We start from the raw sequence: 16,029 nt of genomic DNA, 5'->3' as shown, positions 1-16,029 counted from the left end.
ACTGGGCTCTGCTCAGAGGCACCTCTTTCTTAAAGGAGCCACAAGCTTGGATCTACCACACCCCTGTACCAATATTCTAAAGTTCCAGAATGTCTCTTAAAGAAGAATTCCCTTTCCCAGTTCACCTAGTTTCCAAGGTCAGGGCTAGGGATGGAGAGTCACATACCCTAAATCTTTCCTATCCTTGGAGCATTCCCTAGACCCTACTGGGAATCAAGGAGAAAAAGGGGATAGATACTCCCCCTTACTATAAAAGGAAGGGAGATTGAAGAGGTAGAATGATCTTCCGCCTTCCCCAACAGAACTCAAAATGAGGTCACAGAAGAGGCAGTTGGGGGTGAGAAGGGATTATCAAAGCATCTAGTATAAGCATCGTCATGGGAGGTAAACTGAGTCAAGCCAAGGCAGCTGGCTTGGAAGGTCAGAGGAAGACACCAGCCCATACCAGTAAGTCACATTCTCAGTGACACCCTCCCCTTCCTCCTTTACTCATCATCTCCACTAATGTCCCCTCAGCCCCCGCCACTCTTCACTTAGTGTTCTCTCAGCCCCTATTTCTGGAGTGCTTATATTTTTCCCTACATCCTCTAGCTGTGCTATGCCCAATTGGACAAACCCAACCAAAGTTACTGATTGGACTGTATGCCGACAACCCCATGAGAAAAATGGGATGGCATTTAGGCAGCGCATTCCTTTATAGCTGTGAATCAGTTCCTGAGCTGGGGGCTGCCTGCTCCCTGTGCCCGGTTTGTGTGGAGAAAGCCAGGAGAATTTCCTGTCACTGCGTTCCTACTGGGAGCCGGCACTGGAGGGCTCCTGGCGGTGGGTGAGTAGGTCACAGAACCACAGAATCCAAGAATTTGGGAGCTGGAAGTGACCTAAGTTCCCCTCTAGTCAGTACGTAACACAGAAGACCTCCCACTATAATATACCTAATGAGAGGGCATCCACCTCAAGGGCCTCTAATGAGGGGGAACTTAGCTCCTCAGTCCGTTCTACTTTTTACTCTGATTGTTAGAAGCTCTTCCCTGACATCAAGCTTAAAATGATCATTTTGCAACTGCTACCCTTTATTCCTATTTTTACCCTCTGCCCTTCACATAACAGCCCTTCAGATATTTAGAGACAGCTAGAATCTCTGTGCCTTCTCTTCTCCAGGTGAAACATCCCAGTTTCTTCAGCCTATCCTATGAACTAAAGGCCCTTCATTTTGGCTGTCCTTCTGTAGACACTCTCCAACTTTGCAATTTCCTTCTTAAAACATCCCTGGAGCCTCCTGCTCATCCCAGTAGGGATTATTTATAAGGAGAGGAGTGGGGACCAAGCAGACAGCAGAGGAGGACTTGTTTCCTTTTAATGTTGACCCTCTGGTCTCCAGGTCTCGCCCACATTTTGCTGACCCCCATAAACCTCTATGAAGAGCAGAAGATAATGTTGATGTACAGCATGGTGGGTGAGTGCAAAAAGATGTCATGTTATGACAGCAGCACCCAAGGCGGTAAATTTATGCTCAGCCATGAGTACCTTTCCTGAGTCAAAGCCCTGTCTAGTGTGTGGAGAAGGGATCCAGAGGTCCAGAGGCAGAAGGCTCCCAATCTGATAGAAGTGACAGAACATATCTGCCCAGAACACACAGTGGGACACTGGGAGAAGGGCAGAACCGTGGGAGGGCAGGTAATTGAGCTGGTTAGTTAGTAGTAGTAGTAGTGGTAGTAGTAGTAGTAGTAGTAGTAGTGGTAGTAGTAGTAGTAGTAGTAGTAGTAGTAGTAGTAGTAGTAGTAGTGGTAGTAGTAGTATGGATGACAGAATCATAGGAGGGCAGATGAGTGAGTTGCAGTTAGTAGGAGGAGGAGGAGGAGAAGGGGGAGGAGTAATAGTAACAACATTTGCAAAGCACTTTACATATGTTAATTTATTTGATTCTCAAAACAATCTTGCTAGGTTGTTGTTGTTCAGTCATTTTCAGTTATGTCTGACTCTTTATGACACCATTTGGGGCTTTCTTGGCAAAGATACCGGAGTGTTTTGCAATTTCCTCCTTTAGCTCCTTTTACAGATGAGGAAACTGAGGCAAACAGAGTTAAGTGACTTGCCCAGGGTCACACAGCCGGTAAGTTTCTGAGGCTTGAAAACTCAGGTGTCCCTGTCTGAAAACCAGCCCTGTATACACTGAGGCACCTCCAGGGTGGGGGTAGGGGGTGAGAGGCAGCAATGCTGAGGGAAAGGTTCTTAGGGAGTGGGAATGGAGAGCAGTTTTGTCAACAATGGACCAGCAGGGAAGAGAAGAGGAGTAGGTGTTCCCTGGGAAGACAGAATACAGAAATGAATGGATGAGGTCTAGATTCTCCCACCTGGGAAAGAGAATCTGAATTGGAGCTCCTAATGGAGAAGAATCTCATGGATCAGAGAAATGTGTGACTAGAAGAAGATACATTTAGGGTGGATTCCACGTGGAGAAATTACCAGAGGATATGGACAAGAGGCCTGCACGGGATGGATCTGATCTGTACTATCAGAGGGAGTGTCCACATCCATGAGTTTGTGGATCCATTGATTATTCACTGAGCAACACCTTTGTACCTAGAACTGTGCTCAACATTATAGGAGGTATAGAAAACACCTCCATATCTTCCAGGACCAGCCAGACGTCCCCTGGGACACAACAAGAGAGGACTGAGGACTGACATAACTTCAGTGGTAGGTCAGATAAAGGGGAACTCTTAGTGGATTGAAGTAGCCATGGAAGTGTTACTGATGAGACCAGGTACAGAATGACAAAGTCCAGGAGGTGTCATGGCAGGTACAACAGGCCCTGTCTAGTACAGTAGACATTTCTCACCTTCCCTGCCCCCTTCTCTTGTTTACTTTTTGGACAGGCGTAGGGGCCCTGGGCTGGGGCACATCCCCCTATATTCGCTGTGCCAGCCTTCTGCTGATCCCCAAAATGCTGGGCAAAGAGGGAAGACTGTTGGTGCTTGGCTACATACTGGCTGCCATCTATGAGGGTGAGTGCCTGCCAGGCATTGGGATGGGACATGCTGTCAGGTAGAGGGCAGTCACCAGCAGGGACCACCAAGAAAGATGGAATAATAGTTAATAATCAGAGCTGGCATCCATCTAGCTTTCTAAAGTTTGCAAAGAAAAAAATAAAACAAAAGTAATGTTTGCAAAGCACTTTACAAATATTATCATATTTAATCCTCACAACAACCAATTGGTGGGTGTTATTATTAACCCCATCTTACAGATGAAGAAACTGAGGCAAACAAGGTTAAGTGACTTACCCAGGGTGACTCAGCTAGTGTGTTTCTGCCATTTCCTTCTCCAACTCATTTGACAGATGAGGAAACTGAGGCAAACAAGGTTAAGTGATTTACCTAGGGTGACTCAGTTAGCATGTTTCTGAGCAGGATTTGAACATCCAGATTCCAAGTCATGGGCTCTCTCTACTGTACCCCACTCCCAGACATGTGTGAAGACATCAGGATCACAGAATCTTAGATATTAGTTCTGCAAGGCATGTTACAGATCTTCGAGTCCAGACCCTTCATTTTACAAGTGAGGAAAAGGCGAGCATAAGTGATTCACCCAGGGTCACGTGTCTGGCAGGATCTGAAGCATATTGTATCCCAGGGTGCTGAGGTGGGCATCCAGGGGCCAAGGACTTAGCTACCTGAAATAAGAATTCTAGCCTCTCTCCCTTTGCCTCTTTTCCCTTCCAGGGCCTGTGGCCAATCTGCGGCACAACTTGAATACAGTGGTGTCGTCTCTGGGCTGTACCGTGGAGCTGCAGATCAACCATACCCGCATGGCCTGGAGAGTCTCCACTTCTCCTCTGCGGGCTGTGTTCAAGGACCTGCTGGTCAGGGGACCGTAGGGACAGAGCTGGGAGTAGGGGAAGGGTGGGATATAGGAGGGTTAGGGAGGTTGAGAGATAGGACATTTATAGGTCTGAGGGGTTGTAAAGTTAGGAGATGGGGGATCTGGAGAATTTAAGAGGGGGCTAAGGAATTGAAGGGTTATAGAGTCAGACAGCTAGGTGCTGCAGCGAATAGAGCTTTGGGTCTGGAATCAGAAAGACCTGAGTTCAAATCCAACCTCTAAACACTTACTAGCTGTGTGAAAAGGGAAGGAGGAAAGAACCTCAGAAGTTATCTATTCCAACCTCCTCCCTAAAGCATGAATGCCAATTACATAAGCAAGTCACTTTACCCTGTTTGCCTCAGTTACTTCATCTGCAAAATAAGCTGGAGAAAGAAATGGCAAACCACTCCAATATCTCTGCCAAAAAAAACCAAAACAAAATACCAAAAATAGGAGCAAGAAGAGTGAGACATGACTGAAAATAACTCAATGACAACAAAGAGTTGGGGGTCCTGGGAATCTGGAAACCTGAGGAAATAGGAAGTTAGGGTGTTAGAAATGGAGGGATTTCAGAACTGGAAGAAGATGGGGAAATAGCATAGAAAGGATGTAAGGAGATAGAAAAAGATGAATTTTTTTTTGTTTGGTTGGTTTTTTTGTTTTGTTTTGCGATGGTGGAGCTAGGGGAAAGGAGTGATAGAATCCTACCATTGGAACTTGGGACTGGAATTCTATGGGAGGTTCAGGCCTAAAATGGGGAGGTTGGGGGTCAGGAGGGAGACTAAAAGTTTGGGAACTCCTAGAGGGCTGAGGGCTAGGGGGACAAGTAGCTGAGTCAGGCCCCAAGGGGCCTGGGGGGGAGGACATGAAGATTTTTTGTGGGGGGGGTTAGGAGAAGAGGGTGTTTTGGGCCAGGTAGAGCAAGGGTGGGGAGCTTAAAACTCTGAGGACTCCCTTCTTCCGGCCTCACCACCACTTCCCCCACCCCCAGAATAGAAAAGAAGAACTGAAATTTGATACTCAAAATATCTCGAAGTCCTTCGAAGAACTGGATGCCCAGGTGAAGAGTACTAATGGCTATGAACCAGAGGCATCTAGGGAACTAAAGGGCCAGGGCCCTGAGGTCTGGATGGGACTTAAAGGAGTTAAGGCCATCTCCACTCAGAAGATCTATGAAGCCAAGACCAAGCTTCGCTGCAGCTGTGAGTAGGGAGGCCAGAAGGGCACCTAGTTGGGGCCTCTGGCGCTGGTCTGAAAAAGCACATGGAAGGAGATGGGAGGCCTTCGCAGCCTTGGGTGGTGCTGGAGGGTTTGGGGGTTTTCAGTCCATCCTGGGGGAAGTTGTAGGATTGAGGGAGGTGGGAACATGTCACATACATTGTGGGGAGTGGGGGGGTGGGGTCTGGGCTCGTGTTAGAAGCCCTGGGGATCTCTGGAATTTCTCTTCCCTTCTTCACCCCCTTCCACCCCTCCCTCCAGATATCGTGAATGCGGCAATTCGAAGCTGCCATCGGTGGTTTGATCAGAAGCACGCCCGATGCATGCAGACAATCAAAGTCCCACTCTTTAGCCACCTCCTCTGCCTCCCGATGATGTTTAAGTTCTTGTGCAGTATCGCTAAGAGTTAGGACATGGGGTGGTTGGTGCAAAGGGGGAGAGGCCCACAGGGCACGGGACCAGAATGATAAGAGCCAGGAGTGGATTTGTGTGGCCCCTGGAAATGCTATGTGTGTTGGAGGGGGGAGCAGGGGGGGGGGCAAGGAGAGGGTTGTTGAGGGTGAAAAGGGAAGGGGGAAGGGGATCTCAGGAGTCATCTATTCTAACCTCCTACCTCAAGCATGAATGCCAGTTACATAAGCCTCACCAGCTGGTCATCCAGACCCTTCTTATTCCTGTCCGAAGGCTAGAAAGGAGGGTAATGACTTGGAAAGGCAGCTAGGGGGCTGGAGAATGAGGGGTTCTGGTAAGGAGATAGGCAGCAGCAGGGCCCCAGGGTAGAAGGTAGCCCTCCTGATTTATTTTTCTCGTGCATTACCTCCTCTCCTCATCAGTAATGCAGCCCTGGTGCCAATATCGAATCCCGGTGGAAGGCAACTTTGGCCAGACATATGATTCACTCAACCAGTCCATGCAAGGGCTGGGAGGGGAGTTCTCCGCCCAGTTAAAAATCAAGGTGGTCGTTGAAGAGTGAAAAGAGATCAGCCTGGTGATGGGTGTGAGGGGTAATAGAGCAGAACGAGGGAGGCAGGGTGGGTGAAGTGACCTGGTGGGAATGAAACACGGGAACAGATAGACATAAGGCAAGAGTTGGAGCAATAATAATAATAACTAGCCTTTATAAATGGGGCAGCTAGGTGGTGCCACAGTGCATAGAGTGCTGGGCCTGGAGCCAGGAAGACTGGTCTTCCTGAATTCTAATCCTCAAACACTTGCTAGCTGTGTGACCCTGGGCAAGTCACTTAATCCTATTTGCTTCAATTTCCTCATCTGTAAAATGAGCTGGAGAAGGAAATGGCAAACCACTCCAGTATCTCTGCCAAGAAAATCCCAAATAGGGTCACAAAGTATGGGACATGCCTGAAATTACTGAACAATGACAAAAGCATTTATATAGTACTTTAAGGTTTGCAAAGCACTTTATAAACATCTCATTTAATCTTCACAAGAACCCTGGGAGGCAAGTGCTGTTATTATCCCTATTTTACAGACAAGGAAACAGAGAGGTTTAGTGACTTGCTCAAGGTTATACAGCTAGCAAGTGTCTGGGGCTGGATTTGGACTCAGGCCTTCCTGAGTCCAGACCCATTGCTAGGCCTGGTCAAGACCTAGCTGCCTCAAAGAATAGTGTCTAAAGGAATTGAGGGACTAGGGGTTATCTCAAGCTGGACCAATTTATCTTTCTCTCCCCACTCTCTCTGAATCCCTCTTCCTGCCCTAGAAAGAGAAGCAGACAGCCCTGCTGGGCATCAATGTGAGCAGGGCCCAGCTGAGGGAGGAAGTGAGGGATTACGTGGACTATCAGGTGGCCCAGCTGGACGGAGCCTTGGGGCTGCTTCGGATCCTGCTTTCCTGCACTTTCCTGTTGGTTTTCCAGGCGTGAGACAATCATCATCTATAGTATAATCATGACATCCACCGCAGCCCCTTACTTGGGCACCATCTTCACTCTCATCCTGGCCCTATCACATTCCCAACCTGTTGGGGACAGGGGCAGCCCTGGGAGCTCAGGAACTGCAAGGAGGTAGGATGGGCAGGGAGAGAGAGGAGGGAAGACCTTTCAAAGCCAGACGGACTGCCTCAACGGCCCCCACCGCCCCACAGGGAGTCACAGAACCATGGGGTCTTGCAGCAGCGAGATGGCAGGGATCATTCAATCTCGTTCCCTCGTTTTACATGTGAGAAATCAGAGGCCCAGAGAGGGGAATCCATGATTTGCTCTTGAGTAACAGAACAGGAAAGGGGAAAGCTAATCTTCTGAATTCTGTTATAGAGCCTCTCATAGAATCATTTTATCGTTGATCTTTATTTATTTTATTTTATTTTTTTAGCTAGACAGTGGGGTTAAGTGACTTGCCCAGAGTCACACAGCTAGTAAGTATTATGTGTCTGAGGCCAGATTTGAACTCAGGTCCTCCTGAATCCAGGGCTGGTGCTCTATCCACTGTGCCACCTAGGTGCCCCATCATTGATCTTTAAAGCTCCTCATTTTATCGAGGCCTATAAAGGCTAAGTGACTTGTCCAAGGTCATGAATCTATTTAAGTAGGAAGACCAAAACTCAAACCCTGGTCTTCTGACTCATATCCACCCCTAATCGACTACATCTGAAGCCACTTTTATTCCTTATTTTGGATGCTGGCCATTTTGCCATTAACTTAAAAAAAAAACATTCCTGGGGAATCTTCTTTTGCCTTGATTTCTGTATCATCTGTAATGTCCAAAGCCTGCTTTCATTTCTTCCTGTATGATGATTGGTCAGCAATTTTCCTCCCATTTGGATCAAAGTCCTGGGCACCTCACCCAGGCACCACACCTACCTGGAGGCAAGCTGATTCTTGGGAGTTTGCTTTGGCCTCTCCCTCCAGCCACCTCACTGCTTCTTTCAAAGACCTTTGGACTCTCACTATCCCTCCTTGGATACTTCCCCCCACCCTTAAGTATTGGGGGAATATAGGGGGTGGGATGTTGGTTTTTAGGAGTTAGCTCCTTAATAGTAGGAATGGCTCCTGGAACAATACCTTGGCAGCCAGACTGTACCATGGGTCTCATCAGGCCTCTCTGGCCTGTGGCCACCTAAACTTTGATTTTCCTTCCAATACTCCCCTCTGGGTATTGTCCTCTGCAGGCTTCCAGAGCCTCTACCTAACTCCATCTCCTGGCACTGGAAAATAGAGGTTATTCACCCTCCCTAGCTCAATCAATTAATAAGTCTTTAGAGAGTGTTGGTTGTGTTATAAGACAAGAATGTGTGGGACATACAGTTCCCACTCTCAGAGAACTTAGTGCATAGTTGAGGAGACTAGACAAACATACAGGAAACAATCAGAATAACTATATAATATTGACTAAGTATTGCAATGTAGGAGATAGAGATTGAGATGGACCAGAGGAATCAGGGAAGGCTTCTTGGAGATGGTGGGCCTTGAAGGTTAATTAGGCTTTGGCTGAGCCAAGAGAAAGGGGAAGGCATTGCAGTATGAGCAAAATCAGAGATGGAAACATATTTGAAATCTATGTAGGACTGAAAAGTCAAGCCTGTCTTGGAAATAAGACTGGGCATGCACGATGGGAACTGGTTTTGAAGAGTCTTGAAAGAGGCATGTGGCACAGTGTATAGAATGGATTGGAGTTGGGAGAGACTGGAATTAGGGAGACTAACTTGAAGGCTGCTATAAAAATGCAAGCTTGAGATGAAGAAGCCCCAAACTCCACTGGTAGCAGTAAGAGGGGTAAGGAAGGGATGAATCCAAGAGATGTTTCTTTTGTAAAAAGTAAGTGAACGCTTTATTGCTATTCCTTTTTTGCATTGCATGTCCTTTATATTATATGTCCTTTCCCAATAATAGCATGATATTTTCCCAATTCACTCCCAATAGAAACCTTCCTTGCAACCAAAAAAGTGGAGAGACACGCAAAAAAGATTAGTACATTGGTCCATACCGGTAGACCGCCACTTCTCCACTAAGGGTCTTCTGAAGTCATGACTGGTCACTGCATTGATCCAAAGTTTTTAATGTTTGTCATTACTGCACCACTGTCATCGTTGTGTAAATTGTTCTCCTGGTTCTGCCATATCAGCTTGTACAAGTCTTTCCAAACCTCCCAGAATTCTAAAAGTCGTTACCAAGGAAGAAGTGACAGGACTAGATGACATGACAGGTTGGATGCAGGGGTGAAGGAATAAGGCGTTAGAGTTCAGCCCAAAAATTCTAGCTCGGGTGACTGGGGAGAATGGTAGTACCACTCGGGAAATGGAAAGGGGAGCCAGGGCAAAGATGATGAGTTCAGTCATGTAGAATTTGTGGTGCAGGTGGGACAGTCCCATGGATATGTTTAGCTGGAATCTAGGAAGGCAAAGCTGGGTCCTAGAGAAAGGTTAGGTCTAGGCGCATAGTTTTGGAAGCCAACTGCCTAAAAGAGATAGCTGAAAAAATAGAGCAAATGAGACACCCCCCCCCCCCCCCCAAGGAGAACAAGGGATAAGGAAGAGAAGGGCTTCACTTTGGAGAAAGTTAGGAAACATCTGGGAAAAGGAAGCAGGGAAGGAGATGAGTTATTCCTCTTCAGGGCCTTCTCCTACACGGACTACTATTGCCAAGACATCCGTTTCGACAACATCTACATCAGTACCTACTTCTACCAGATTGATGACAGAAGGAAGAAGCTGGTAAGCAGGCATTGCCTGATAGTCAGCTGTCAGGCCTGGGCCCTAGAAACCCCCAGAAATCTTTCAGTGTGCTCGGAGATGGTTTCTATGTGGGTAGGGATAGGTTCAGAGGACTAAAACCACACCTGGTACTCTTGGCTACTCCTCCACAGGGCAGAAGGAGTCTCCTGCCTCTCCGAAAAGCTGAGAAAGCCACTGTCATTTTCCCCTTCAAGCTGACCATCCAGGCAACTGAGATGAAGAATGTGGTGAGGAGGGCACTGCTGGGCCTAGGCACCTCCAGGCCCAGGCATAGGAGGGGGAATCTTGTCTTTAACTGATAGGTGCCATAGGCCCCCAGAAGCCACTTGGAAGTATAAGAGGAATAGGGGGAGGAAATTGAAGGTTTTAGCTCTCAGCCACTGGACTCCAAGGGTAAAATAAGGGTCAAAGCCTTGGGTTCCAACCTTGGTGCTCCCCCAGACAAGCCAAGCCCCTCTGGTGGTCTTCAAAGCCATCTAATCTTGTAGATTCGGGAATTGCTGGAATCCTTGCCAGTGCTGATGCTGTTGCTGATTCTGTGTGTGTTGGACTGGGCCTTCTATACCATCTTTGACACCATTAGCAAGCATTCCTTCCTACAGTACACCTTCAGCAGTAAGCCCTCTTCCCTTCTCCTGCTCCTTGGAAATCTAGCCTGAAGGTCCTATTATTTCTCTGCTGGCTCCTCACTCTTTTGACCAAAATACTCACACTCCTAGGAAACCCAGGAACCTTCTCCCATCCCCCTACCCCTCTCCATCTCCCAATGATAAGAGGCACAGCTCTCAGCATCACAGATAGCTTTGCTCTCCACACAGAGGCTCTCCTGACATTGATCCCTTTTCCCATCTATGCTAACCCCACTCCCAGGCAGTCATCATCTGGAAGTGAACGTAGGGGGAGATTCCATGTTGGCCAGACTCCTAAGAAAGACGATCGGGGCCCTCAACACATCCTCTGACCTTCTGATAGAGTCAAGCAACATAGGTGAGTGGATGGAGGAGAGTTCAGGCCAGGGTTAGCCAGGCTGGAGAATATTGTGATGGGTGAAATCTGAAATAACAGAGGAAACAATGGTTTGAACTTCTGAGCATATCGATTTATTAACCAATGCATACCAATTGCATAACAGACCAGGACCAAGCCTTCTCAGCTTTGGCATTGAACCATGAATACAAGGGGAGACAGAATTTTATCTCATTAAAATGATTAATCAAATAAGACTAATTAATTCAATGAAAATGGTTAACCAGGATACAGAATGAGGTAATCTGATTTCTAATTGAAGGAAAGATTAGGCACTTTCCAAGTTGGGAGGGGGAGAGCAAAGAGGTGCAATTTCCTGAACTCAGAAAAAAGAGGGGTCCCACTCCCCCCAAGTGTCTGTATTAGATCAAAGGAACATGAAAACAATAACTGACTGACCAGTATGGGGCCATTTTCCTGATAAGATGCATGGGTTGCTTGAGATACATAATTGTGAGAAAACTCCTTGCATCAATCTTCGGATCTGACTGAGTTTCTGGTCAGCATAACCTAGGTCCTTACCTAAGGATTTCTTAGCAACCAGTAGAGGTGGTCCAGCTTCCCAGTCACGCAGGGCTAGGTTCAAACAATGCAATAAAGTTTTCTCACAATTCCTGTAATTGAATAAAATTTGCTCACAAGACAGAAACTGGACTAGACTCATAATTGAATAGAAAGGGAACTGAGCTAGCTCCAGAATTGAGTCACAAGTGGTTCACTAAAGTCCCATAATTCCCTTAGTATACTGAGTTGGGAGAGCACAGATAGAGCAATTCAAAGGCAAGGGAGATAGGATATCAAAATGACCAGCTCCAGGAACTGGGGGTGGGAAATTAAGGGACCAAGGTCCCCCTCTCCTTCCTTAAAGCGTGGTGAAGTAGGAAGAATACTGCAGAAGCTGAGTTGGAATCCTAGTTCTTTCACTTAAAGGCTGCGTGGTCTTGGGAAAGTCACTTATCTCTGAGGCTCAGTTTCCTCGTCTAAAAAGCGAGGGGATTGGACTAGATGACCTTTGAAGTCCTTTCCAGGTCTAGGCCTACAGTTCTGTTACTCTTCTGTGAAAGGGTATAAACGCTGTCCCAGGAGCCATTCTTCTGGCACGGCTAAATTCTTCACATGAACTTTTATCCTGGGATCCTGCTCCCACAGCTTGCTTGCCCAAGCCAATGGGCATGGACTCCCAAGACTATATGAAGGCCTTTTTGCCTGCTGGGCTGCTGGTTCTGCTCTGCCTGACACAGGCCTTCAGCTACCGACTCCGAAGGGTCATTGCGGCCTTCTACTTCCCCAAGGTGACCAGGGCCCTTGGATACTAAGCCTTAGAGCCTCACTTCCCGAGCCTGTCACAGAATAATGGGACTGCAGAGTCAGAGAGGACCCCTCTGTTTGGAGGCCTCCCAATGCTTCTCTCCAGCCCCAAGAAGACCCCAAGGTGGTGGGAAGCACTGCCCTCTCCAGCCCCCAACTCAGAGGCTAGATATGATCTTGGCTTCCTGAACCTGTAAGGTATGGGGGAGACCCAAGGCACTTTCCGCTCCCACTCACAGAGAGAAAAGAAGCGAGTCCTGTTTTTCTACAACGAGCTTCTGAGAAAAAGGCTGGTCTTCACCAAGCTTCGTCGGACTATCATCATGCAGAGGGCTCAAAAGCAGGGGAGGCCTGTGAGTCCAGAACTTCCATTTTCTCCCTTCTCCCCTGGGTGGGGCTGGAAGGACCAGGGTCGTAAGAGAGGACTCCTACTTTCAGTGTTTCACCAAGCATCAGCAAGTATGTCATAGGATTTAGAGCCAGGAGGGACCTTAGAAATCACCCAATCTAGTCTCAAATTTTACAGGAGAGGAAAGAGGAAATCATTTATCCAAGTTCATACAAGGAAGCAAATATCATAAGCCAAATTTGAATCCAGGCCTTCTGATTTCCAATGCAGTGCTTGTTCTGGTACATTACCATGAAGGTAGGATAGAAGGCAGAAGCCCGACAGTCCCCTCTCCTTTCCACTTCCTATACCCCCACTGTCTCTTCTCCTAGGAGCTTGCAACTTAATTAAAAGGAAGGAGAAGGCATAGGACATACAGTAGCTTGGCAGAAAAATCAGAGTACTGGACTTGGAGTCAGCCAGACCTGAGTTCAAATCCTGCCTCAGACATCATAGCTGTATTACCCTGGACAAATCACTTTAACCTTTATCAGCCCTCAGTTTCTTCATCTGTAAAATGAGAACACCTACCTCAAAGGATTGTTGTAAGGATCAAAGGAGATAATATACAGTAAATTATTTAGCCATCTTTAATCTCTATATGAAAGTTAACTATTATTATGTCACAATTAAATTCAACTCACTAAGTATTTAAGTGCTGTGCTAGGTACTAAGGAAATAGTCCCTGCCCTCAAGAAGTCCACATTCTAAAGTGGAAAACAGATATGAAAATTATTAGGTACATACATGATATAAACAGAGTAGACTGAAGGTAATCTCAGGGGCTGCTAGGTGGTGCCACAGTGCACAGAGCACCTGGCCTGGAGTCAGAGAAACTCATCTTCCTGAATTCAAATCTGGCCTCAGACACTTAATAGCTGTGACCTTGAGGAAGTCACTTAACCCTGGTTGCCTCAGTTTCCTCATCTGTAAAAATGAGCTGGAGAAGGAAATAACAACCACTCCAGTATTTTTTGCCAAGAAAACCCCAAATGGGGTCACGAAGGTCAGACATGACTGAAATGACCCAACAACAATAACAACAAAATCTCAGAGGGGTGGGCACTAGACTCTAGCCTTATAAGGGAGTGAACTGAGTCTTGAGGGAAGCCATAGAAACTAAGAGAGGGAGGTAAGAAGGGAGAGCATTTTAGGCGTGGAGGACAAGCAGTTCAAAGGTCTGAAGACAAAATATGGAGTATGCCAAACACAGGACTTTATATTTGATCCTGAAAGTAATAGGGAGCCTCTGGAGAAGCAAGGAGAAGAGTGGAGGTGATATGGTCAGACTTACATTTTAGGAAATTCATTTTGGCAGCTAAGTAGAGAATGGGTTGGAGGGGGAAGAGATCTGAAGCAAGAGCACCAATCAGAAGACTCTTGCAGCTGTCCAGGTAAAAGGTGTAATAGCTGGAGTGCTGAGAAGGGAATAAACATGCATACACACACACGTGTGTATATGTATATAAACATATGTTTATATGCACATATGTGTGCTGCATGTGTATGTGTCTGGGTGTGTGTATACACACACACACGTACACCAGACGTGTTGTGAAGATAGAAATGACAAGATTTGGCTATATTATAGAATATGTGAGTCAAGTGAGTTAGGAGTCAGGAATGACAACAAGCCTGGGTAATCAGGAGGATGGTGATAGGGAAGGGGAGGAAAAGGCAAAGCTGGAGGGGGAGGATAATGAGTTCTGTTTGGGGCATGTTAAGTTTTTGAGCTGTCTGTGAGACATCCAATTCAAGACGTCCAAAAAGGGGTTGATGATGTGGGCTAGGAGGAAAACCAGGGCTGGATATGAAATAATAATAAATGCTAGCATCGATAGAACACTTAAAGGTTCACAAAGCACCGTACATTTTATCTTGCATGATCCTCACAAGAACTCTAGGAGGTAGGCGCTGTTATTATCCCTATTTTACAGATCAGGAAACTGAGGCTGAGAGGTTCAATAATTTGTCCACGGTCACACAGTTAGGTAGGTGTCTGAGGCAGATTTTGAATCCAGGTGTTCCTGACTCCAAGTCTACTGCTTTTACCCACTGTGCCACCTAACTGCCTAGGAATCATTTGCAGAGGTGATACCTGAAGCCCGTGGGAGCTCATGAGAACACTGACTTGTTATAAAGGAAAAAGAGAAGAAAGCCTGGTGGTCTTCCAGGCCTTGAGGACACCCATGGGGAACTGAGTATGACATGGATGAAGGGCCACCTAGGGAGACTGAGAAGGAGCAGTCAGAGAGGTAGAAGGGAAACCAGGAGAGAACAGTGTCACAAAAACCTAGAGAGGAGAGACAAGTGCGTATTAAGCACCTAACAGGTGCCAAGCATTGGGCTTAGTGTGGGCATACAAAGGCCAAAAAAAAAAAATAAAACCAACTCTTTTCTAAAGGAGGTCACAGTTGAATGGGGGAAACAACATGAAAATAACTACATATAAATAAAGTATACTCAGGATAAAGTATCAGATATTGCAGAGAGGTCAAGGAGGATGAGGATTGAAAAGAGCCATTCTATTCGGCAATTAAAGAGATCACTGGTTCCCTTGCAGAGAGCTGGATAGACAAAACAACGATAATATTTATACAGGGTTTTAAGGTTTACAAAGTGATTTGCAAATACTATCCCATTCTATCCTCACAACAACCCCGAGAGTTAGGTGCTATTATTCTTCCCATGTTACTGATGAGGAAACTGAGGCTGACTGTGGTTAGGTAACTTTTTCAGGGTCATACAGAAAAGTATTTGAGGCTGGATTTGAATTTGACAACTGATGAGCTCTGAGAGATGAGGAACGGAGGATAACCCTGGATTGCAAGTGTCATTGTCTCCATTTCAGAGAGACGTGAAGTTCTTCTCTTGTGTTCATACAGCTAGGAAATGTGGGAAGTTGAATTCAAACCCAGATCTCTGTGACTCCTATTTACCACTCCACAAGGGGGCCCCGCCCCTTTCTTACGAGCGCCAGCCATAGGAGAGCATTGAGGGGCCGCTCTTTCTCTCCTTGACAGCGCCACCGTCTGGTAGACTGGTGTTACCGCCACTTCCCCTTTCTGTGGCACTTCGTGCGCAGGCGCTGCGTGGTGTGCCAGGCCCCCCAGACGTCCGAGTCCTGGGTCTGCCCGACCCCAGGCTGCGGGGCCGTGTACTGTGCTTCGTGCTGGATAGACATGGGGAAGACGTGCCTGGCGTGCACTCCCCGCGACGAGCTCTCCTCCTCGGCTTACAGCAACAGCTCGGACGACGCCACCTACGCGGAGTGAGGGGGAGCCGGGCAGGAAGGGGCCAGTCGACCCTCGTGTGTGCGCCCCATTCCCCACGTGCCCAGCTCGGCCCTGCCCTGCCCCGCCTTGCCCTGCCCTGTCTTCTCTCCCAAACTCCGTTCAATAAAGATGCCTTCTTGCAAAGTGGGTTTGGTCAAATCGAGGACAACCGGGGGAAGGAAAGGTCGTCTGGGCACCCTAGGCGCCGCCTAACCGGTCCCGACCCCTTGGGGCTGCTCCAGCTGACCCCACCCAGGCTGC

At 47.3% G+C, this 16,029-nt stretch overlaps 1 protein-coding gene across 1 annotated transcript; it reads left to right on the top strand.

Annotated features, from left to right (window-relative positions):
• Window positions 1-377: 377 nt before the first annotated feature.
• Window positions 378-15,768, top strand: LOC114050230 (E3 ubiquitin-protein ligase DCST1-like). Its single transcript, XM_027871877.1, is given in 18 exon segments — window positions 378-447; window positions 701-826; window positions 1,159-1,186; window positions 1,188-1,288; window positions 1,379-1,453; window positions 2,877-3,005; window positions 3,723-3,862; window positions 4,856-5,066; window positions 5,344-5,487; window positions 5,916-6,037; window positions 6,803-6,960; window positions 9,651-9,750; window positions 9,903-9,998; window positions 10,260-10,386; window positions 10,642-10,758; window positions 11,947-12,089; window positions 12,345-12,458; window positions 15,517-15,768. Coding segments are annotated over 18 exon segments (2,253 nt in total).
• Window positions 15,769-16,029: the final 261 nt, after the last annotated feature.

Source organism: Vombatus ursinus, unplaced genomic scaffold (genome assembly GCF_900497805.2).
Source record: "Vombatus ursinus unplaced genomic scaffold, bare-nosed wombat genome assembly UNPS02014798.1, whole genome shotgun sequence".
In the NCBI taxonomy this organism is placed as follows: Eukaryota; Metazoa; Chordata; class Mammalia; order Diprotodontia; family Vombatidae; genus Vombatus; species Vombatus ursinus.
This window is presented reverse-complemented; position numbering and strand designations above follow the sequence as displayed.